Consider the following 23,714-nt stretch of genomic DNA (forward strand, 5'->3'; position numbering starts at 1 on the left):
CAACATTTGTTATTTCTTGATGACTTTTTGATTATGGCCATTCTGACAGGTATAAGGTGGTATCTCATTGTGGGTTTAATTTGTATTTCCCTGATGATGAGTGCTTTTGAGCATCTTTTGATATGTGTCTGTTGGCCATCTGTGTGGTTTCTTTGTAAAAATGTCTATTCGGGTCTTTTTTAATTGGATTGTTTGTATTTTTGGTGTTATATGAATTCTTTATATGTTTTGAATATTAACCTCTTATAGATCTGCCATGCACAGATATTTCATATTTAGTGGGTTGCCTTTTGGTTTTGTTGATGGTTCCCTCATATGCAAATGCTTTTTTAAAAAGTTCAATGTAGTCCCAATTGTTTATTTTTGTTTTTGTTTCCCTTACCTGAGGAGACAGATCCAAAAAATATTGCTAAGACTGATGTCCCAAGAGTTTACTGCCTATATTTTCTTTTAGAAGCCTTATGGTGGGGCATCTTAGTGGGTCAGTCCTTTAAGCTTCTGCCTTCAGCTCAGGTCATGAGTCCTGGGATTGAGTTCCAGGTCGGGCTCCCTGCTTAACAGGGTGTCTGCTTCTCCTCTACACTCCCCGCCCAGCTTATCTTTATCTTAATTCTTCCATTGCATGAGCATAGAATGTCTTTCCATTTGTTTATCTTCAGTTTCTTTCACCAGCGTCTTATCATTCTTAGAGTACAGATCTTTCACTTCTTTGGTTAAGTTTATTCTTAGATACTTAATTATTTTTGATGCAATTATAAATGAGACTGTTTTCTTATTTTCTCTTTCTGATAGCTCATTTTTAGTCTATAGAAATGCAACTGCTTTAGGGATGCCTGGGTGGCTCAGCGGCTGAGCATCTGCCTTTGGCTCAGGTGTGATCCCGTGGTCCCAGGATCGAGTCCCACATCAGGCTCCCTGCATGGAGCCTGCTTCTCCCTCTGCCTCTGCCTTGGTCTCTGCCTCTCTGTGTGTCATAAAGAAATACATACATACATACATACATACATATGTACATAAATTAAAAAATCAATCTTTAAAAAAAAGGAGAGAAAGAAATGCCACCACTTTAGATCCAAAGACACAAATGGATTGAAAGTGAAAGGTTGGAAAAAGATAACCTGTGCAAATAAAAATAACCAACAGAGAGCAGGGGTGGCTATACTAATACCAGATAAAACAAACTTTTTTTTTTTTTTTAAGATTTTATTTATTTATTCATGAGAGAGAGAGAGGCAGAGACACAGGCAGAGGGAGAAGCAGGCTCCATGCGGGGAGCCCGACATGGGACTCGATCCCGGGACTCCAGGATCACGCCCTGGGCTGAAGGCAGGCACTAAACCACTGAGCCACCCAGGGATCCCTAAAACCAACTTTAAAACCAAAAGTTTTAAAGGACATTATATATTACTAAAACCAAAAAAGGACACTATATATTACTAAAAGTTTCAATACAGCAAGAGGATATAGCAATTATAAACATTTATGTACCTAATGACACCATCAAAATAGATGGAGCAAAAATTGATGAAAGTGAAAAGAGAAATAAATAGTTCTACAGTACTATTTGGAGACATCAATACCCTACTCTCAATAATGGATAGAACCAACAGACAGAAGATAAGGAAAAAGAGGACTTGAACACCACGAGAAATCAGCTGGGCCTAACAGACCTACACAAAACACTCCAACAATAGAATACACATTCTTATCAAGTGCACATGGGACATTTTCCAGGATAGAGCATATGTTAGGTTACTACTTAGTCTCAGTAGATTACAAAAAGATACCATACAGAGTATTTTCTTGACCACAGTGGGATAAAGTTAAAAATCAGTGACAAAACTAGAAAACTTAACACATTTGTGGAAATTAACACTCTTAACTAGTAGATAAGAGAAGAAATCACAAAGGAAATTGGAAAATAGCTAGAGGAATCAAAGTTTAGGAGACACAGCATTAAAGGGAATGTTATAGCTACAAACACACTATAAATTAGAGGAATTTCAAATCAAAACCGAACTTCTGACAATTTAAGGAATTAGATAAAAGAGGAACAAATTAAACCAAAGCTAGCAGAAGAAGACAGACAATAAAAACAATTAGAGCAAAGATAAATGAAGTAGAGAATAGAAAATAATAGAGAAAATGAAACCAAAAGTGGATTCTTTGAAAAAAATCAAAATTGCCAAAACTTTAGCTCAAGGGAGACGAAGAAGAAAAAGGAAAGACTCAAATTACTAAAGTCAGAAATGAAAATGAGGACATTAGTACTGGTTGTACAGAAATAAAGATTGTAAAAGAGTACTGTGAACAGCTTCATGCTAACAAACTGGATAACCAGATGAAATGGCCGGGTTCCTAGAAACAAAAGCTACCAAGACTAAATCACATGGAAAAAGGAAATTTGAATAGAGCTCTAACTCATAAGGAGATTGAATCAGTAACTAAAAATCTACCAACAAAGAAAAGCTCTGGACCTGATGGCTTCTTGGTGAATTCTACCAAACACATAAAGCAAAACTAATACCAGTCCTTCTCCCCATGTGACTGGAAGGTCACTTTGTGAGCATCCCTCCCAGACAACCCCCAGATGGCAGCATGGCCTTTCTGAAGAAATCGTCTAAGGCCTTCGGGGCAGTTAGCATCACTGCTTGGGGCCCCACATGTGTCCATAGGTCCTCTTGATCCCTGAGCTTGGGCGTCCAGGCCCAGCAAAGACCTATGAAAACCCAAGTGTGGTGAGAGTCCCAGTGCTCCCTCTCTGCCATGTACAGGCCTAGTTTGGTTGGAGTCCCTCTCTACCCTCCAGCATCACCCTTCCCAGGAAGGGCTGAAGCTGCTTTGGAATAGGGACTAGGTCACGTGCACCATCTGGGTTATGAAGATGACATTGTCGTCATCATTGCCATGTAGGAAGCACCCGCCACAGGGCTCCTTTAGTCCCCACAGCCTCTGGTGAAGTAGATGATACTCTTTCCATCTTACACCTCCAGAGATGTGAACTGCTCTGCCTGAGTTGGAGCTAGTACTTGAATTTGGGTCTGTTGGACTCTGGAGTCAGCTCTCCCTCTGTCACTTGCTCCTCCTTTTGCAGCACTACACACATTGTAGGGTTCGGGAAGTCTTTATGGAATGAATGTTGAAGCAACAGCCTGGAAACCAGTGAAGGTGGCAAGCTGTTCAACAGCAACCCAAACAGGGAGGAGTGCTGAGTTGACAGGGCCACTAGAGGTCAGAATTTAGCAAGTCTCCGTTAGCTCAAGAGCACTGCTTGTGATATTCTCTGACTCTTAGAGCTGGAAAGGACCCCAGGGGTGCCCTCCCCCTCCCCCCTGCTTAGTCCCTCCCCCTCCCCCTCCCCCCTGCTTAGTCCCTCCCCCTCCCCCTCCCCCCTGCTTAGTCCCTCCCCCCCACCATTGGTGAGAAAACTGGGGCTCAGGTGCGCCACCTCCCAAACCATGCTTTGCCCAACACCACGATACCTCTTTAATCACCTTCCTGTAGCCTAAAGCATTCTATTCTCTGAAAACAACATTCAGTAACTGTGTGGAGCAACAGATGTGCCAGATGCTGGGGATGCAATGGAGAGGCCAAGCCTGGCCCTGCAGGGGGGCTTTAAGTGAATCTGGGGAGGGTTTGTTTTCAGTAATGAGGTTTGACTTTGACTCAGAGTAACAAATGCATTTTACATCATGATCCAGTACTATATATATATATACACACACACACACACACACATACATATATATACATACACATACATGAAAAAAATGCATATACTTATACATGTGTATATTTATATACAGGTAAAAAGTTTCACAAAATAATACTTATAGTACCATAATGCAATGCATTTTGTAATTTCCTATTCCCTTCTTTCTTAATCTGTTGATAAGGAAACAAATGCTAATCACACAACCCATTGAGTTGATTCCCTGACCCTCTAATGGTCACAGCTTCACTGTCCATTCCACTTCTCTAAATCATTGGTTTGAAGTAGGAAAGAGGTTGCTAAACCCTGAACTTTTATCATTGTAAACTAAATGGTCTTGGGTTTTTTTGAGGAAAGAAGATTACTAGAACACAGCCATCGTGGACAGGACTGCTCGGAAGCCTAGGCAGAGAGGAATGAGAACGGAGTAGTGGTCAGAATCCCTTCCTCCCCAGGCTGTCTCGTTAGTCAGGACTTACGGGAGGACTGTGGAGGCTGCCGTAACCAGCTCTGTTGTCCATCTCAAGATGGCTTCTGCCTGGGAAGCTGTGGGTTCAGCCCTGAATAGGTGCCCTCATGCATGTAACTGCACTAGAGGAAAAAGATTGTCAGTACTAAAAATCCATTCGGTTATAGATAATAAATGATTAGCATTCCCTGAAGTTGGAAGGCCCAAGTTCCTGAGCTGTGAGTCCACGTCATGTGGTGAAATCAGGGTCCTGAGAACAGGGCTTTTGTTAAAATGCAGGTCCTGACTTGGGAGCTTTGGAGGGGGAGGGCTAAGAAGGGGAAGGGGGGCCTGACAGGCATGCCAGACTTAGCCAACTGCCTTTTTCAGCAGACACCGAGAAGGGCTGCCACTTCCAGCACATCTTGGCCTGTGCTCGCCTGAGCATCAGCCCGGGCCTGAGTGAAGGTGTGCTGCAGCAGGTGCTGGAGCTCCTGGAGGACCAGAGTGACATCGTCAGCACAACAGAGCACTACTACACGGCGTTCTGAGGAGAGGCCTTCTGAGGAGAGACCAGTGGACGGCGTGGGCGGGGCCAGGCCAGGGAAGAGGAAGACGGGGTGGTGGTCACTCCTGGGCTCTGATTTTAAACATCACCCTGAGTCCTATAGGTCTGGTGGCGATTGTCTCATAATAAACTGTGAAATATTATTTAAGGAATGGAATTTGGCATAAATTCTGTAGGCTGCCCTCTAGCTGCCATATCCTTGGGATAAAATAACTTTTATTTCGGCCATGACATAGAAGAAAACCCTCCCTGTTGACCTCCATACTGGACCAGACATTTACCCTTGGAGCAGAAGGGAAGAAACAGTATAAGTGGCTGAATTGGTGTGTGTGTGGCTTAGGGTTCTGTCATAGTAAAGGGATGTCACATGGTAAAGTGAACTGAAAAGCATATCGCCAGATCACACAGACCTAAAACATTTTAAAACTTCAGACTGGCAGGTGGTACATTCTTGTAGGCCTCTCTCAGTGGTTAAGAACTTAGTGTAGGGAACTCATTCTTGGATGAATATCACTCATCTGTGATTTCCAAGGGTCAAGTACCAGTGGTGGATTCTGAATCCTGGGATGGATGTTGTTTACAGACCCACCCGGAGATGGGAATAAATGGATCCAAGGCATGGCTGTGTTGGTCATTAACTTCTTTCCTTACGAATCAAAAGGTGTCTCAGTGTATTTCCCTAAACTTGATGATATACGTGACTAAAGACATTGTCCTTTAATGCCCTGAAGTCCCTTGCCTGGCCGGTAGATACTGTTTTCAAGGTTACCACTAAATGTGCAAGGCGTCCTGACATCCAGACAAAGACTCTGTATGTGCCCAGACAGGTGATGGAGTCATGGTGTTGCTAGGAATGACAAGGTAAAGGGGAAAATTCTGAGATATGTAGTAGGCTTGTTCTAACAGCTAAATGACAAATCCAGCCAGCAAAAATAAAGTGTGGAGAAAGATTGGAAGTTAATTACAGTCATTGCAAAAAGGCACATCTGCCTTCGTCTGCTGCATTTGCTCTTGACGTAATAAGCTCTTAGTGGCTCTGCTGGAGAGCCTGCAGGCCTTGAGAGTTGTTCTGTTCTATGTGGAAATGGAGTGGTTTTTATACACAGAAATTGGCTGCAGTTTCATATGTCAGGCTGAAGGCTAGTACCAACACATTGCTTCCTGTCGTGGACTTTTCTACTTGATCCAAACATCTGCCCTCCTTCTAACAGAAGTTTACCCAGATAGCTGCCCTGTGTCCTCTGTGCATTTGGAAGTTTCCCCGTAAATGGGGTCTACTTGGAATAACACCCCAGGAGTTCTTCCTTAATAGCAAAGGATGTTCCATGTTGAATACATCGTAGATTATTGAGGCTGCCCAGGAAGGAGTCTTGAATCAGCAACCCCATTTCCAGGGTTTATCCCAAGGAGACAACCACACAGGTGTGAGAGGAATGCACAAGATTCCCATTGCTGTGTAATTAGGGTTCTATAATTGGGGAAAATATCCATAGGGAAAAATTAATTATGATACATGTATACAGTAAAATACTCTGCAACCGTTAAATGATGGAGTAGACTGATAGCATTCCCATGGGACACTTACCAAGAAAATTGAGTCGCAGATCTGTTTATATAGTATACCACTATTGCTCTAAATTACTTGTATCTGTATCTCTATACAGAGAGGATGTTTCTGCATGCACATCTGTGTAAATATGGCCCGGGTATACACGTACAGTTGATCAGTCTCATCTCCTAGAAAGACTTTCTGCACTTGGTTTTCAGGACACCACACTGGGTACCCTTTCTCAATGTCCTTTTCATGGTCTCATCTCCCTGAGCTCAGTGTTGTGTTAGGCCTCATCATTCCTGTGTAGCTTGCTCCCTTGGAGGTCTTCAGACCATCCATATGCTGACAGACTCACCATATTTTATCCTGTGAGGACCTCTTCTGAACCCCAGACCCCTACATTCAGCCTCCTACCAACGCCTCCGCTTAGTGTCTATAAGACACCACAACTTTATACCCACAGCCAGGCACCTAATTACCCCTGACCAAAGACTTGTTCCTTCTCAAGTTTTTTCTGATTCAGGAAAAGGCCTCCTTCTCTTTCCAGGTGCTCAGGCCAAACACTCTGACTCTTCTTTCTCTCACATTCCACATCCAACCTTCCTACTGGTCACCTTGGTTCCACCTTATACGTATTTTTAGAATCTAATGGCTTTGCACTGTTCCACTGGAGCGTATTGCAGTTGCCTCCTGACCCTCCCCAGTCCACTCTTCACACAGCAGCCAGAGCCATCTGTTCAAGTAGAAGCTAGAGTCTGTCGTCCTCTACTTCTGCTCTCCCGAGGCTCTTGCTCCAGGCAGGACCCTTACAGGGCTTCCCAGTATCAACAAGGTTCTGCTCTGCTGGGCCTCCTCTCTGCAATCTGCCCCCTGCGCCCACCCCGCTTAGCTGCACAGGCCTTCCTGTCCCTCACACCCCAGGGACACTCCTGCCGTAAGGCCTTAGTGTTTGTTTCCTCTGCCTGGAATGTTTCTTACCCAGGCAACCATGAGACAGCCTTTTCCCTCCCCTCCTTTGGGTCTTTCCTTGAGGATGCCGTCTTGCTAAGGCCTGCCCTGGTCCCTCTTTTGTGAATCAGAACCAACCCTTTCTCCCTCCCTCAAGGACTTTTCAGTACTTATTTTTCTTCACAGGACTCATCATCATGTGACACCTTACATATATTTCTTACTTCCTTTATTATCAGTCTTTCCCGCAGAAGAAATGCCCTATGAGGACAGGGCTCTTTCTCTGTTTTGTTTCCTGCTGTGTCCCCTGCCTCTAGAGCAGTGCCTGGCTATCCTTTAAATGATACCACTTCTGTGTATATGTCTGGCTGCCCTCTACCTGCAAGGATCTTCCCTTCTTTCCGCCCCCCCCCCCCAGGGGGGAGAGGGGGAATGTCTTTCTCCAGTGTCTTGGAAGGCTGTTGAGGCTCAAAATTAAGCCCACTAGGAACAGCTCATCTAGTGGGACCTGGGGTATAAACACCCCAGTACACTTGCCCTTCAAATAAGATCTCTGAGGCACGTGTTCTACACCATTTTCCAGAGTTTCTTTGTGGGATTAATCTCCATCCACCTGCAGCAGCAGCTGACTTGACAGCCACACTTGATTGGCTGCCTTACCTTCCCCATCTTCCCCACTCCTCATTACTATGTGCTATATCTCCCAAATGAGTCCCTTCCTTTCCAGTCCTTGTCTCACAGTCAGCTTCTGGTTGAACACAGATTAAACACCACGTTCATAAGTATATTTGAGAAATGCTCTATGAATAATTACATATCAAGCAGAGATTACTAGAAAAACCAAAGTGACCCACTGGATCCTGTAAGGTGAGATATCAGATGCTTTTTAGCTACATATCTGTAGTTGACAATTTTACAATTAGCAATTGTTATTTCTACAAAAATTATAAAGCTGCTTTTGACTCCCCACCCCACACAACCTGAATGATGAGCAAACCAGGAATAAGATGCCTTAAATCCCATGGCAGCAGAAGAACTCTGAGAAGATGAGCAGAGCCCTTGGAAAATTCTTTGGGACTAACGACAGTTGGGTCACTGCTCATGCCCTGAAGAACCACCAGAGGCTTCCCCTGAAGAAGAGGGAAACATCCTGGCACTCTCAGTGTGCACTTCTCAGGAGGCATGAATACTGTGTATGGTTTATGTAAGCAGGAGGACAAGTAGTGCTTCTGTCCGGACAGGGGTTTGTGTGAAGCTCTGTGATTCTCTCCATCTGGTAAGCTACCAGCGCTCCTCAACCCTAAAAGACACTTCTTTCTAATTATTTTTCCCTCTGATAGTGTGCCAGGACACTGGCCGAGAGAAAGCCAAGTGGAAAGAAGTCAATTCAGTGATGAGGAACCCAGGATTTGGTGCCAACGATTGAAACCAAGCAAACTTGTAATTTTCCATCAGGGAAAGCATCCATACTGTCTTATTAGTGTGGTTTCTCCTCTACAAGTAGCCTCTACAGCAGTTTCCCAGAGAAGCATCTCATTGTTTCCTTACGAGATGAATGTGAAGCATACGGCAGACTCCAAATGACCGTGATGAAGCTTGTACAGAATTTATTTTTAAATACAGCCTATTTTTCCTGAAGTTTTATTAAATAAACCCAAAAAGTAAGTCACAGTACAGCACAAGGCTGTGTTCATAAGAATTGTAAATCAGATCCCAAATTCCTGAAGGGACCGAAGTCTTTCCCTGTGTGTCAAATTAAAGTGATAGGTTTCATCATGGAACATAAAGAGAGAAATTTTGAATACCACATAATAGTTTTTTTAGGTAGTAAAGTGGTATGTCATTAGCTCAGACTGATTCGGTGAAAGGCTTATGTAAATTAGTGAAAAGTCTGGAAGTAGTGCTATTTTATTAAGTCTATGTGGTGTTCTGTAGGACATCTGCATTACTATGAGGGAGCAGGTTGGCTGCTCTATAGAAAACCTGTTTTGATGAATAAGAATTATCTTAATTGTATCATTTAATTATTACGTGTTATGTGTTATTTAATATTAATAGGTGATTTTATTTTTAAAATTTTTTAAAGATTTTATTTATTCATGAGAGACACATAGAGAGAGGCAGAGACATTGGCAGAGGGAGAAGCAGGCTCCCTGCAGGGAGCCCAATGCGGGATTCAATCCCAGGACCCCGGGATCATGACCTGAGCAGATGCTCAACCACTGAGCCACCCAGGTGCCCCTAATAGGTGATTTTAAAGTACTTAAGAGATTTGAGGGCATGTCCACACAAAAAATTCTATGTCGATGTTGATAACACTATCATTCCTGACAACCAGTAAGTGAAAACAACCCATGTATCCATCAAGTGATGAGTGGATGAACAAATGTGTATCCATACAATGGAGTATTATTCAGCCACACAAAGGAATGAAGTACTGATACATACTACATGGATGGACCTTGAAAACATTACACTAAGTGGAAGATGCCAGATACAAGAGGCCACATATTGTATGGTTCCATTTATCTGGAGTATCTAGAATAGGCAAATTCATAGAGAAAAAAGATAGTGGTTGCCAGGGCCTGGGGGATGGAGGGGATTGGATAGGATAGTATAGGATTTCCTTTTGGGTTGATAGAAATCTTCTGGTATTAGGTGGCAGTGATGTTTGCACAACTGTGAACATACTCCAAACCACTGAATTGTGGACTAGATTGGGATTCCTTACAGCATGATGACTGCATTCCAAGGGTAGGCATCCCAAGAGACAGCATGATCCTCATAGAAGCTGTATGGCCATTCTGCGCATAGCCCCAGAAGTCACACAGTGTCGTTTCCGTGGTTTTCTCATTGCCAAAGCTGTCAAAGTCCCACCCAGAGGAGTGAATAAACCACCTCCTGATCGGGAGTAACAAAGTTCTAGAAGGGCCTATAGAACCAGGAATATTGCCCTGGCCATTTTTGGAAAGCACAATCTGTCACAGACATGTTTCAACTTTTATACACATACAGCCTCATTCTTTTTTTTTTTTTTTAAGATTTATTTATTTATTCATGAGAGACACATAGAGGCAGAGGGAGAAGCAGGCAGGCTCCCTGCAGGAGCCCAATGCAGGACCCAATCCCGAGATTCCAGGACGGTGCCCTGAGCTGAAGGCAGACGCTCAACCACTGAGCCACCCAGGCGCCTCTGTAGCCTCATGTCTCATTCTTAAAGACCAAAAAAAACAAAAAACAAAAAACTTTTTTTTTTTTAAAATACATATCAATAAGGACAAAGAATGAGGAGAAATGGTCTACCACTTTCCAGGTACTCTGTTTTTTTCTTTTTTGGATTATATGTATATTTTTAGAAAAATAACCACATTACTATTTCATCTATCCTTCCAGAAAAAAATATATCAGCATTTTATATCCTGGCTTTTAATTTATTCCTCTATATTAGAGGTTTTTTCTACTTTAGCATGAAGATTAACCACGTCCTTTTATTTTCCAGTTGTAAAAAAATCTGTTGTATTTCTATATACTAACAAGCTGTTTTAAAATGCAGTTAAACAATCTCATTTAAAATAGCATTGGAGGGATCCCTGGGTGGCGCAGCGGTTTAGGGCCTGCCTTTGGCCCAGGGCGCGATCCTGGAGACCCAGGATCGAATCCCACGTCAGGCTCCCGGTGCATGGAGCCTGCTTCTCCCTCTGCCTGTGTCTCTGCCTCTCTCTCTCTCTCTCTTTCTCTGTGTGGCTATCATAAATAATTAAAAAAAAAAAACAAAAAATAAAAATAAATAAATAAATAAATAAAATAGCATTGGAAACAATAAAATACTTAGGAATAAATTTAAACAAGAAGGTAAACCATCTGTATACTTAAAGTATAAAACACGCATCAGGGGATCCCTGGGTGGCGCAGCGGTTTAGCGCCTGCCTTTGGCCCAGGGCGCGATCCTGGAGACCCGGGATCGAGTCCCACGTCGGGCTCCTGGTGCATGGAGCCTGCTTCCTCTGCCTGTGTCTCTGCCTCTCTCTCTCTCTCTCTCTCTCTCTCTCTCTCTCTGTGTGACTATCATAAAAAAAAAAAAAACACGCATCAAAGAAATTCAAATAGGCACAAGTAAATGGAAAGATAGTCCATGTTCAGGGATTAGAAGCATTAATATTGTTAAAATGTCTATACCACCCAAAGCAATCTAAAGATTCAAAACAATCTCTATAAAAATTCCAGTGGCATTTTTCACAGAAATAGAAAAAAACAATCATTTGTATAGTACCACAAAAGACCCCAGATAGCCAAAGCAATCTTGAAAAAGAACAAAGTCACAGGCATCACATTTCCTGATTTTAAACTGCAATTGGCCCTTAACATGGAGGCTAGGGGTCTGATGCCCTGTGCCATCAAGATCCAGGTATAGTGATGCCTGGGTGGCTCTGTTGAATGTCTGCCTTTGGCTCAGGGCATGATCCTGGGGTCCTGATATCGAATCCCACATCAGGCTCCCCAGGAGCCTGCTTCTCCCTCTGCCTGTGTCTCTACCTCTTTCTGTGTCTCTCATGAATAAATAAATAAAATAAAATCTTAAAAAAAAAAAAAAAAGATCCAGACATAAGTTTGGGTTCCCCAAAAACATAACTGCTGATAGCCTACTATTGATTGGAAGCCTTGCCAATAACATAAACAGTCAATTAACACAAATGTTGTATGTTACATATATTATATATGGTATTCTTATAATAAAGTAAGCTAGAGAAAGGAAAATGTTATTAAAAATCATAAGGATGAGAACATAAATTTAGAGTACTGTATCTATCAAAAAAAATTCTATGTATAAGTGGAACTGTATAGTTCAGACCCCTGTTGTTCAAGGGCCAACCGTATATTACAGAGTTATAGTCATCAAAACAACTATTTGACCACATCCTTTTTTTCTTTTAAGTTTTTATTTATTTTTGAGAGAGAGAGAGGAAGTATGTGAGCAGGGGGAGGGGCAGACGGAGAGGGAGAACCTCAAGCAGCCTCCCTGCTGAGCACAGAACCCAAAGCAGGGCTCTATCTCATGACCCTAAGCTGAAACCAAGAGTTGCGTGCTTAATCAACTAAGCCACTCAGGCGCTCCTGACCACATCCTTTTAAATGATCACAAAATTCCCTCACGTGGCTGTCCTTTAATGTATTTAACCATATTCCTGTTGAGAAATATTTAACTGGTTTCCAGTTTGTTTCTATTGCCACCAGTTCTTCAGGAAACATCCTTATACAGTTTTCCTTTCTTGCCATATACTTGCAAGTATATTTGTATGGTACATTTCCATGCAACTGCCAGGAAATAGGGCATGAGCATTTAAGAATTCAAATAGACATTGACACATTACTCACCAAAAAGACTGGGCCATTTATACTCCTATCAATGATTTATGAATCTACTGTTTGCCTGCAAGTTCATCTATAATATGTACTATCTGTGGTTTTAATCACCAACCATCTGATAGGTAAAAATGATTTCTGGGTTTCGTTTGCTTTTATATTTTTTTATGTATGAGTAGTCTTGAGTATTTGTCATTATGGGCAACCTCGAGACAGATGCACTTTTGCCCTGGATAGTAAGCATTGATTCCAGAAGAGGCTGAGAATGGCCCTGATCCTATATTCTGCAGTGGTGTCAGCTACAGAACCAGTCCACAGACCTGCTACTGAGATCCTAGTTGATGCACAGCTTGAATAAACATCGTGAAGAACTCAAACCTCAAGGTTTCCATTTTGCTACTTCAAGTGCTTGGGTCTCTTACCTGCCCAAATATAACATACACTAATACATGAAGGCAGTCATCATATTATCAATGCAGACCTCTCCTAGACCAGAGACTATTCAGCTCTGGTTCACTGACATTGTCCTTAGCCATATTAATTTGAAAATGGATTGTTAAGAAAGTGCTAATTAAGTGGAGAAGATAGTTTTAGGAATAGAAATGGTTTTAATGCCACTTCCACTTTAATCAGTGTTGCAGAATTATCGTAATAAGGTGATGCTTGTATTTTCATCATTGACTGGATTTGGTCCAATTAATTGGGGCACTGGGCAGCAGCCCCTTTGATAATCTTCTGCCTAGAAATCACTTCCTCAGGGAGAAGGGTTTTTATTTTTTTTGTTCCAAGGACAATCAGTGAATGGGGGAAATAAAGCAAGGGTGAGGACAGAAGATCCATTTTTCCCCTGCTCTACTTTAGAACAAAGCAATGGCGGCACCGCATAAGCTGTGACGTGTGCCACAATGGACTCATGATGAGTACTGAATTTTGTCATGTACAGAAATCTGTGAATGATTAGTTTATTCTAATACAAATTAGGTGGTAGGATAATATTTTGAGCTCTTTGCACGGGGGTTTGTTTTTCCTGTGTTTAATTTCTTCTTTCTGAGCAGGAAGCCAGCCTTGCCTCGGGGAGGTTGGTTTGGGGGCCAAATGCAGAAGTTGTTTGTGCAGACAACCTGGCTTATGTTTTCTGGAAGCCTGGAGCCTAGGAGGGATTGGAGATTAGTGGACTCCAGGCATTGCAGACCGGAATGTACTCCCTACGGTGCCTGAGGCAGGTGGGCAGGAGGGCAGGACTTCTATGCAGCAGCTTTGTGGTGTCTCTCTGAGGCTTAGAACTTTGGCCTCAGATTCCCTGCGTTAGCCAAGATTCCCAAGCTTGGAATGGAAGCTGTGCAAGCCTTCTCTGCAGGGACAGCCTGGGGGTATGTCAGCAGAACACTTGGTCTCAGGAGAAGAGTGGATTAGTCTCTGTTTTCCAGGTCTATGTAACCTCCTGGATTTTCACACATCCCCAGGGAAAGAGAGAGAGGCTGCTCCACCTGCTACCTACTAATATTATTTTCCTGCCTGCACAGAGGATGAGGTCTTTAAGTTCAAGGTAACTTGAAATAAAGAAAGGAATATGACAAGTCTCACTTATATGAGTTTTGGGAGTAAGATTCATATAGCACTACAATTAGAATATATTCAAAGTGAGTCTTAGAACAAATTCATGCTCCCACCGACTTACATTCCAGAATGGCCTCTTGAGTGGGAGAGAAAGAGAGGAGGTCACAGCACAGTTCCAGGGGGATTGCCTATGACCCCTCCACAGAAGCATGCTGCCTGTGACACCCACCTGTCCTGTGTCATGGCAGAAACATCCTTCTCAAGGATGGGGGGTTGGGGAGCAGGAGAACTGTGATAAGAGTTTGTTACATTTCCTCAGCAGGGTTCACCATATCATGAACTGAACCTATTACCTTGTTCTGCCACGTCCTGCATGCTAACCAGCCAGGGATGACCGGGCCCACAGGCTAGTGAGCAAATAGGATCTAACTTAGGAGAAGGGCCGCAAACCACCTGAGCAGTGAGTCTTCTCCCAACGTGAAGAAGCTTGAAAAGGCCTTACTCATTCCAGGAGCCCAGCCCAGCCCAGAGCCCCAGGAGGAGTCAGCTAACTGCCTGTGCCTGTGGTTTCTGGCCCGTTCCAGCTTGCCTTGACCTGGTGGAGGGCAAAAAATGGAATCACCACTTCTGGGAATGACAGCTGGCTTGGGAATGCTGGTGTCAGCACAAGCAGAAACCCCGTCGGGGCAAGCCTGTGAACAGGAAGTGATCTGCTTTTTCTGTCCATTTGTTGTAGAATCAGGTAACCAGGGAAAGTGGGGTGGGGGTGGGGCTGGTGAACCTATAGCCGGTGGAGTTCTGGTTATGTTTCCCCAGGGCTGGAGACTTACCTAGATAGACTTAACTAACAGCTCTCATGTTTCCTCAGAGGGTGCCCTTGTCACAGTTCACCTGGAGGTCTGTGACAGACCCAGCAATAGGCACAGAGTGGTGTTTAATAAGTGTATAAATGGATGCACTTATTGAGTGCTAGCTATGTGCAAAGCATCATGCCAGGTATAGAGGGGGATGCCAAGAAAAAGCTTCACCCCTGTCTTCAGGCAACTTTCGATCAAGTGGGTCATAGCACATGCCTACATAATTTATGACTGTGGATCCAAATGCGTCCTATTTGACCCTCAGAAGTTTAAAATTTTATATCATAAAAAAATTGGCGGGGATCCCTGGGTGGCGCAGCGGTTTGGCGCCTGCCTTTGGCCCAGGGCGCGATCCTGGAGACCCGGGATCGAATCCCACGTTGGGCTCCTGGTGCATGGAGCCTGCTTCTCCCTCTGCCTGTGTCTCTGCCTCTCTCTCTCTCTCTCTCTCTGTGACTATCATAAATAAATAAAAACTTTTTAAAAATTGGCTATCATCTATATTTTTAAAAAAAGTGTGTGTGTGCGAATGTGTATGCATGTGTTTCTGTGTATGTCTGAAAGGCTACAGAAGTAACTGGTAACAGAGGTGGCCTCGTCAGTTAGGGAATTGGGGCCAGGAGTGGGTGGAAGACTTATTGCAATAATGTTTTCTAATTTTTTTAATGTGAAAATGTAATAGCTCTAAAAATAAGCAAAATGGCAGGGGGAATTCACATAAAAATCCAGATTTCTGGCCTTTCTTGACAACTCAGAATTCTGGCAATACTGGGAATATTTAGTCTGAATACAGTGTGTGGGTGGGGGGAGGGGGACAGCATTAAAAGATTTTAAGCTGAGAGTTGGCATCAGATTTACATTTTGGAAAGACCCGCTTGGCAGCAGAGTAGAGGAGCATTGCATAAGGGTGAGCTCAAGGGCAGGTAGGCCAGGGAGCCTGTGTGTGCGACAGGAACCAGGGAAGGGCCCTGGGGCCTGAACTGGGGCCATGGCACGTGGACAGATGTCAAAGACATTAATGAAGTAGGAGGTTTGGGTTACCCATTTAGGGGTGAAGGAGAGTGGGAATGGCCAGGGCAACTCCCAAGTTCTGTTGGGCAGACAATAGGACATGCCACAGGAGTTTTTAGGCCAATGGAAGGGAAAGACAGACAGTCCAGCACATCTGTGGGCCTTCTGAACCGGAGACAGCAGGAATGCTCCAAGAATGTATCTCCTGAGATTCAAGGAAAGACCCACATAGGAAATGCACTCTCCGAGGTAATTAGCTCTTCTCTCTTACATTCAGGTGATTGTCTCAGTGATTTACTCAGGGGTTTACAGCCTTACTGGAGAATGCAGAATGGGATAATGGGAATGTCAGACAAACTTAATGCTTGTGGCTTAAAAGGCAAAGAAGCACCAACTAAGAAGTCGTTGAAATCATATTCCTTTAGGGAATGGATTTTCTTGGATCTGGGTGCATGCATCCTTCACAGCTTTATTAGTCACTGCTAAAGCTCTTTCTGGGTCACAAAGCTGCCAGCAGGGTGCTGTTCCTGGGAGGAATATAACTACCTTGAGCAACAAGCCCCAAACAACAACACTGCATGTCAACAAGCCAGGCTGCTGTAGCAACGCCACCATCCAGAGGGAGGGGCAGATGCCCTAGTCCTGAGGTTTCAGCAGCCAGTAAGTGAACCAGCCTGGAGCCTCCATGACTCTTTTCCCCTAACTTTTAATTTAGCAGTTTGGGGTCTTTCACAAAGGATGCAAACAGGTCAGTCTCTTGAAGGCAGAAAGTGAGTGTTACCCACCTCTGCTTTTGCAACGGTATCTATGACTGATCACATTTCTCCTGAATCAGAGTTGAAAATACTTTCTCTTCAAGGCCTGGTGGTCACCTATCAATTTCTTAATGCTGTGACCTCAAATTTAATCCATAATGTAGCAGATATTTGAACTAAAACTTCACTAATGTTAAGTACTTAATAATAGGGCAGCCCGTGTGGCACAGCGGTTTGGCGCCTGCCTTCGGCCCAGGGCCTGATCCTGGAGACCCGGGATCGAGTCCCACGTCGGGCTCCCTGCATGGAGCCTGCTTCTCCCTCTGCCTGTGTCTTTGCCTCTCTGTGTATCTCTCATGAATAAATAAATAAAACCTTTAAAAAAAAAAGTACTTAATAATAGCTGATGATTTTTGAAAGTCATGCACCCATCACTCAGCAAACTTAAATCTTCACGTAAACCCAGGTAGGTAGATACTATTATCATTCCCGTGTTACATGTGAGGAAATTGAAGCCAAGATTAATTTGCCTGAGGGAGTACGCAACAAGTAAGCAGAAGCGCCAGGTTTGGACCCAGTGAGATTAACCATTAGGCTGTATTGCTTTTAAGATCGGAGAAGCCTATTCTCAGGTAGCCCTGAACTGTGAACCCAACACAGTGTCTTCACATTTGGGTTGATGTATAAACTGTATTTTCACTACATCTGAAGCTACAGTGAGAACACTGCTTCTAGTAAGAAAGTCCTATAGGATGCTGGGCTCAGTGAGTAGGATCACATCATGTCACACACATGGCATGGGGAGGACAGGTATTTACTGACACATGTAGGACAGCTGGGTCAGGCCCATGAACATTCTTATCTAAACAGCAATACAGCCTCAGAGCAAGACCAAAAGAATAGTTCAGAAACTTCCAGAAGTTTTGGTTTGGCCCGTATAGTATTGGTATTCTCAGGCATTATTATTTTTTAATATTAAAAATATTAAATTATGAAATATTTCAAACACAGAACAAAATGAGGCAGAAAACCTGGACGCTGCTGAGACAGCTATGATGATTTCCTATATGTGCTTCAGTTCTATCTCTTTAAAGAAACATGATGGGGATGTAGATAGAACTAACCCCATTCCTGCCTCGCCTCCACCCCACAGGTGACCTTGAGGTTGATATGCATCATTCCCATGCAGATTTTTTATTGTGGCATAAATTACTAGGAGTAAATTATACAAATCTTAATCACACAGCTTGATGAATTTTTACCTACATATGTTCCCAAAACAAGATACAAATCAAGAACATGTCCAGGACCTCAGGGAGCTCGTTTGCTTCACATCTCAAAAATAAATGGATGGAGTTGCCAACATTTAAAAGTTAGAAAATTTAGGGACGCCTGGGTGGCTCAGCGGTTGAGCGTCTGCCTTCGGCCCAGGGAGTGATCCTGGAGACCCCGGACCCCGGATTGAGTTCCACATCGGGCTCCCTACATGGAGCCTGCTTCTCCCTCTGCCTGTGTCTCTGCCTCTCTCTGTGTCTCTCATGAATAAATAAGTAAAATCTTAAAAAAAAAAAAAGTTAGAAAATTTAGAGATTTAATGTAAAATTCTAAATTTCTAGCTTCTCTTGAAACTTTGGAAAATATGACAAAGGCTCATATTCTGGGTCAGAGAGAGTGGCAGCTGCCCACATTAGATGGAGTGTGAGTTCCCCAGTTATGTATTGTTATTATCCAGTGCATCTAATTTGCTTATATAATCTAACCTCATCCCCTGAAAGGTTCCTTATATTTATAATATCTCAAAAGTAATGCAAATAAAAAAGGCTGAGACAATTGCCTTAGCCATCTTAAGGAAGGCAGAGCTTAAGAAAGAAGCGCTCTTCTGCCCCACAGACTCAGTGATTTGGGAAGCTGTTGACATTGCCATCAAACAAAAAGGGATCACATTCTCCAGGTCTTTGCTACTCAAAGTGTGGTCCTTAGACCAGCAGTATCAGCATCATCCAGGAGCTTATTAGAAATGCAAATTATTTCCCTCCCCAGACCTACTGTATTAGTCAGCTAAGGATGCTATGACAACGTTCCACAGACTGGTGGCTTAAACAACAGAAATATATTTTCTTACAGTTCTGGAGACTTAAAGTCTAAGGTCAAGGTGTATGCAGGGTTGGTTTCCTCTGGAGCCTCTCTACTTGGCTTGTAGATGGCCATCTTCTCCCTATGTCTTCACATGGTCTTCCTTCTGTGTCTGTCTTCCCTTCTTCTTTTTTTCCTTGAGAGAGAGAGAGAGAGCATGAGCTTCGGTGAAGGACAGAGAGAGAGGGAGAAGCAGACTCCCCACTGAACAAGGAGCCCATCACAGGGCTCGATTCCAGGACCCTGAGATCATGACCTGAGCTGAAGGCAGACACTTAACTGATGGAGCCACCCTGGCGCCCCCTTTCCCCTCTTCTTTTAAGGAGATCAGTCATCTTAGGTAGATTAGAGCCTGCCTCAATGACCTAATTTAATCTTAATTACCTCTTTAAAGACCCTCTCTCCAAATGCAGTCACATTCTAACGTAGTGGGGGTTAGGACTTCAACATATGAATTTTGAGGGAACACTGTTCAGCCCGTAACACCCACTAAATCAAGATTTACGTTGTAACAAGATCTGCAGGGAACCCGTGTACACATTAAAGTTGAGGAAGCACTGCCCAGTGCCTGCTTGCTAGCCCAGCAGGTCTGTGTGGGGGTGCAGGCAGAGGAAGAGAAGACGAGGTGATTTTTTAGATGAACTTCCTCTTCATTCCATAGGTCTGGCAGGGTGGGCATACTGAAAAACTTAAGGTCAACTCCTTTTGAGGGGGAGTCCCTGTACTTATATGGAAGAGCAAAGACAGCAGGTGAATGTTAACACGTGAGACCTGATCAACCAAAGCTGATATGAATATGGGGCACAGGAGTGAAGAGCCTCCTTCTGAAAACAGGTTGGAATGCTGGCAATGAGCAGCCAGCTCTTAGCAAAGAGGTCATTTTCATCCGGCTGCTATCTGCAGTCTTCTGTCAAGGTATGAGGCATGTCTCTGGGATTTCCTGGAATGGGACTCAGAAAGATACCACACTGCATTCCTCCTGACCCTGTACAAGCTCATTTACTACTTCTGTCCTAGGCCTGATGCTATGGTGACAGTTGCCATAGAGATACTCCTATGCATGGTTGAAGCTAATCCCCACCCATACTGTCAATCATATGGTTTAAACTAGAGATTTTCAAGCTGTGTTCCATAAAACGATAAAGTGCTTCCAGGATTTTACAAACATTCTATTCAAATCGCAATTAAAAGTATTTTAAATTTGTATTTTAAGTGACAAAGAACATAGATTCTTAGAAAAAATCGAACAGTATATAGTATAGAATGTATCCTGAAAAGTGAACGTCCAAATTCCCATCTGACGGAGTAGCTTGTTTATGGCTAATCCCTTCTACAAATAATGATTACAAATTCTGGACACCCCCACCCACATCCACACACAAAAACCCCACCAACCTATTTAACAGCATTGGAGAGCATCCAGATAGTAAAGGAAGGGAAAGTCCTGTATAGCTTTGCCCTAAGGCACTCATTCTCAAACAAGCTCTCTGGAGAGCTTGTTAGAATATAGATTGCTGGGCTCCAGCCCTAGAGTTTCTGATTCACTAGGCCTGGGGTGGAGCCCAAAATTTTGCATTTCTAACCAGTTCCCACAGGAGGCTAATGCCATTGGTCTGGGGACCACATTTTGAGAACCCCTAACAGGGTTCTCAACCCCTGTACATTACACAGGGTATGGGTCATTAAGGGACTAATGATTCTGAGGAATTGCAACAAAAGTGACTGAAGATTAAAGAGAAAATTCTGGAAAAGACTCAGTCACAGAGTGGGAAGCCCCCCAAAAATGGTGCTAAAACTATTCTCAAATCCTTGGCTGACCCTTGATGTACGTGTCCAGGTGAAACTCTAAGGATTCTAAGAGGAAAACAACAGCCAATGGCTGAGAGAGGTTGAGCAGAGATTTCCACAATTGCCTATCACAGGGAAAACAGAATTTGGAGTTGAAAGTCTTACCAAGCTATAGCAGTTTGGTAAACAGCTCAAGCTTTCAGCTGAAACTGTGCAAGGGCCGAATTCTGAGTAAAGACTGGATCTCTGACTAAGGCATTCACCCTGCCACTAAGGTTAAAATTAAAATAGACCCATCTTAATAAAACCTAAAAGCCAGTCATAAACATTTTTTTAAAGATTTTATTTATTCGTGAAAGACACAGAGAGAGTCAGAGACATAGGCAGAGGGAGAAGCAGGCTCCCTGCAGGGAGCCCGATGCAGGACCTGATCCCAGAACCTCGGGATCATGTCCTGAGCCAAAGGCAGATGCTCAACCGCTAAGCTACCCAGGTACCCCTAAAAGTAAGTTTAAGAGATGTAATCCAACCAATAATTTCTCTGCCTATTGCATGACAATGTTCATCAGAGGAAGATAATAGCGTCCAGTGTCTAGAACGTATTCACCATGTTCACTATCCAAAAACGACTAGATATGTGAAGAAAAGGAAAAGTGTGACCCATAATTAAGACATAAACCAGTCAATAGAAACAGGCTCAAACAGATGTTAGATTTAGCAGACAAGGACTTGAAAATAACTTTGACAAATATGTTAAAGAGTCTACAGTGAATGATGCATATACTGGGTGAAGAGATGAGAAGTTCAGGAGAAATCTGGAAACTAAAAAAAAAAAAAAACAAATGGAAATTGTAGGACTGAAAAACATGGTATCTAAACAGTGATCCTCCTGCTTTACTTTCTCACTCCCAAACCAACTTTCTGCCCCAGAGTTAAACATCTGTGGTAAGGGTCTTTGGTTGTAAGTGATAAAGTCTCTAACTAGCATATGCCAACACGGTGATGTGTTAGAGAAGTCCACATAACCAAACTGTGGGGAGGGACAGAGTGGAGCTGGTTTAGGATTGACTGTCCTAGAGATTCCAATGCCACTGAGATGTTTCTAGTGCTCATCCCTTGCCTCTCTGAGAATTCACTGTATACTCTTGCATTGTGAGCAGGCTTCTCTGTGTGGTAAGAGAGATGACTGAGGTCAGTTCTGGGTTCATAACGTCATAGCTCTGAGAGGAAAGAAGTTCTCTTCTCGTAGCATCAGTTAGAAAAATCCCGGGAAGTTTTCTGGTTATTCCAATGTGGGTTACATTCTCTCAATGGACAATTACAATTGTAATGATGTGGGGTGTTATTCATGGCTTGGATCAAGTCTCCAATCTCAACCAATCACTGTGGCCAGGGAGGCAGTTCTTTGGGGAAGGAGAACAGTTCTTCAAAAGGAAAGAGGTAGCATAGGTGTGGTAACTGGGAGAACTACTGTGCACTGGACAGCCACTTCATTTTGTGCCCACCACAGCCCTATCTGTTAGATGGGAATCCTTCTACCTCATTTAATGTTCACAGCGTCTAACTGTGGGCTCCCCTCAAAGCCGTCCCATGTCAGTGATTTGGATGCAAGTAATTTTGGAGGAACATAATCTGGAGAAGCATGATGAGGGTGTGGGGAAGTGAGACAGGAAAAGGAGAAAGCCAATGAAGGTATGTTAATGAACAGGTTAGCACTTTGGGCAATTGATGATCAATCCAACTGTGCCCCTCGAGAGACTATGTGGACACACCTCAGGATTGTCTAAGGAATGAGTTGAGGGATTTATTCACCAATTCTAGTTCCTCCTGGTTGTATGTGGCTCAGAGGGACTATAGCTTCTGAAGAGGACAGCCAGAGAAAGTTCCAAGCAGAGAAACACAGGTGCTTGAGGGGACAGGCTGCCACTGTGTATGGAAGGTCCACTGAAGCTGCAGATCTCTGGAATGGGCTGAGATGACATGGGCAGGGTACTGCCAGTGTCTGATACACGTCTATAAGTCATCTATACACATCTAAACAGAATGCTGCTACATGTTACTCCCTAAAAATTCAAATTTCTAAACTATATTTTTGGCTTTTAAAGATTTTATTTATTCATTCATGAGAGACACAGAGAAAGTCAGAGACATAGGCAGAGGAAGAAGCAGGCTCCCTGTGTGGAGTCTGATGCAGGACTCCATCCCAGGTCCCCAGGATCACACCCTGAGCCAAAGATAGACGTTCAACCACAGAACCACCCAGGTGCCCCTCTAAACTATGTTTTAACTATGTTTAAAACTCAGGCAACAATATCCACATCCAAATGTGTTATAATTCCAAATGGGAACACATCGGTGACCACAGGGCAACTGCACTCCTTATCATGCACTCATCAGTCTTGCAGTAACAAGTTTCTGTGTTATTCTTCTCATTGAGGCACTATCCTACATTAGCCATGGGATGTGCCTGAATAGCTAATGTATATACATGTAAGATCTTCTTCAACTAAGCTTTTAAAATTACCCTTAAAAACTAAAAATGAATTTCACTAGTGAAAAACAGGATATTTAAGAAGAAAATTTGGGCAGCCTGGGTGGCTCAGCGGTTTAGTGCCGCCTTCGGCCCAGGGCCTGATCCTGGGAACCCAGAATCGAGTCCCACGTCGGGCTCCCTGCGTGGAGCCTGCTTCTCCCTCTGCCTGTGTCTCTGCCTCTCTGTGTGTGTGTCTCTCATGAATTAAAAAAATAAGTAATAAAATCTTTAAAAGAAGAAGAAGAAGAAGAAAATTTGAATATGATGAGCTTGATCAGAACAAAATATCAAATATCCCACCCTAGGCCAATTCTTTGAAACATTAGCCTCACTGACAATAGGTGACAGAAGCAATGCACTGGAAATGCTTATTCAAAGCCCACTCCAAGGCAAGAGAGAACAATGATGTTTAGTTGTTTTGAGAAGTCACCTTTTATGGCAATAAAAATTACCCAAGTCCTAAATATGTTTTGTGTAGTAAATTTTGCAAA

At 43.2% G+C, this 23,714-nt stretch overlaps 1 protein-coding gene across 10 annotated transcripts in view; it reads left to right on the plus strand.

The window, feature by feature from the left end:
* The window catches only part of STN1 (STN1 subunit of CST complex), a 62,507-nt gene that overhangs the window by 37,348 nt on the left and 1,445 nt on the right, over positions 1-23,714 (plus strand). For 7 of the 10 annotated variants that reach the window (XM_077877756.1, XM_077877763.1, XM_077877762.1 and 4 more), the window contains one exon: positions 4,551-5,347. The exons of 1 other annotated variant lie outside the window; for it this stretch is intronic. In XM_077877756.1, coding sequence (XP_077733882.1) covers positions 4,551-4,711 — 161 coding nt within the window. In that variant the 3' untranslated portion in view covers positions 4,712-5,347. Of the gene's footprint in view, positions 1-4,550; positions 5,348-23,714 lie in introns of those variants that run through there. 2 more of the 10 variants (XM_077877765.1, XM_077877758.1) reach the window with 1 other exon arrangement.

Source organism: Canis aureus, chromosome 29 (genome assembly GCF_053574225.1).
Source record: "Canis aureus isolate CA01 chromosome 29, VMU_Caureus_v.1.0, whole genome shotgun sequence".
Classification (NCBI taxonomy): Eukaryota; Metazoa; Chordata; class Mammalia; order Carnivora; family Canidae; genus Canis; species Canis aureus.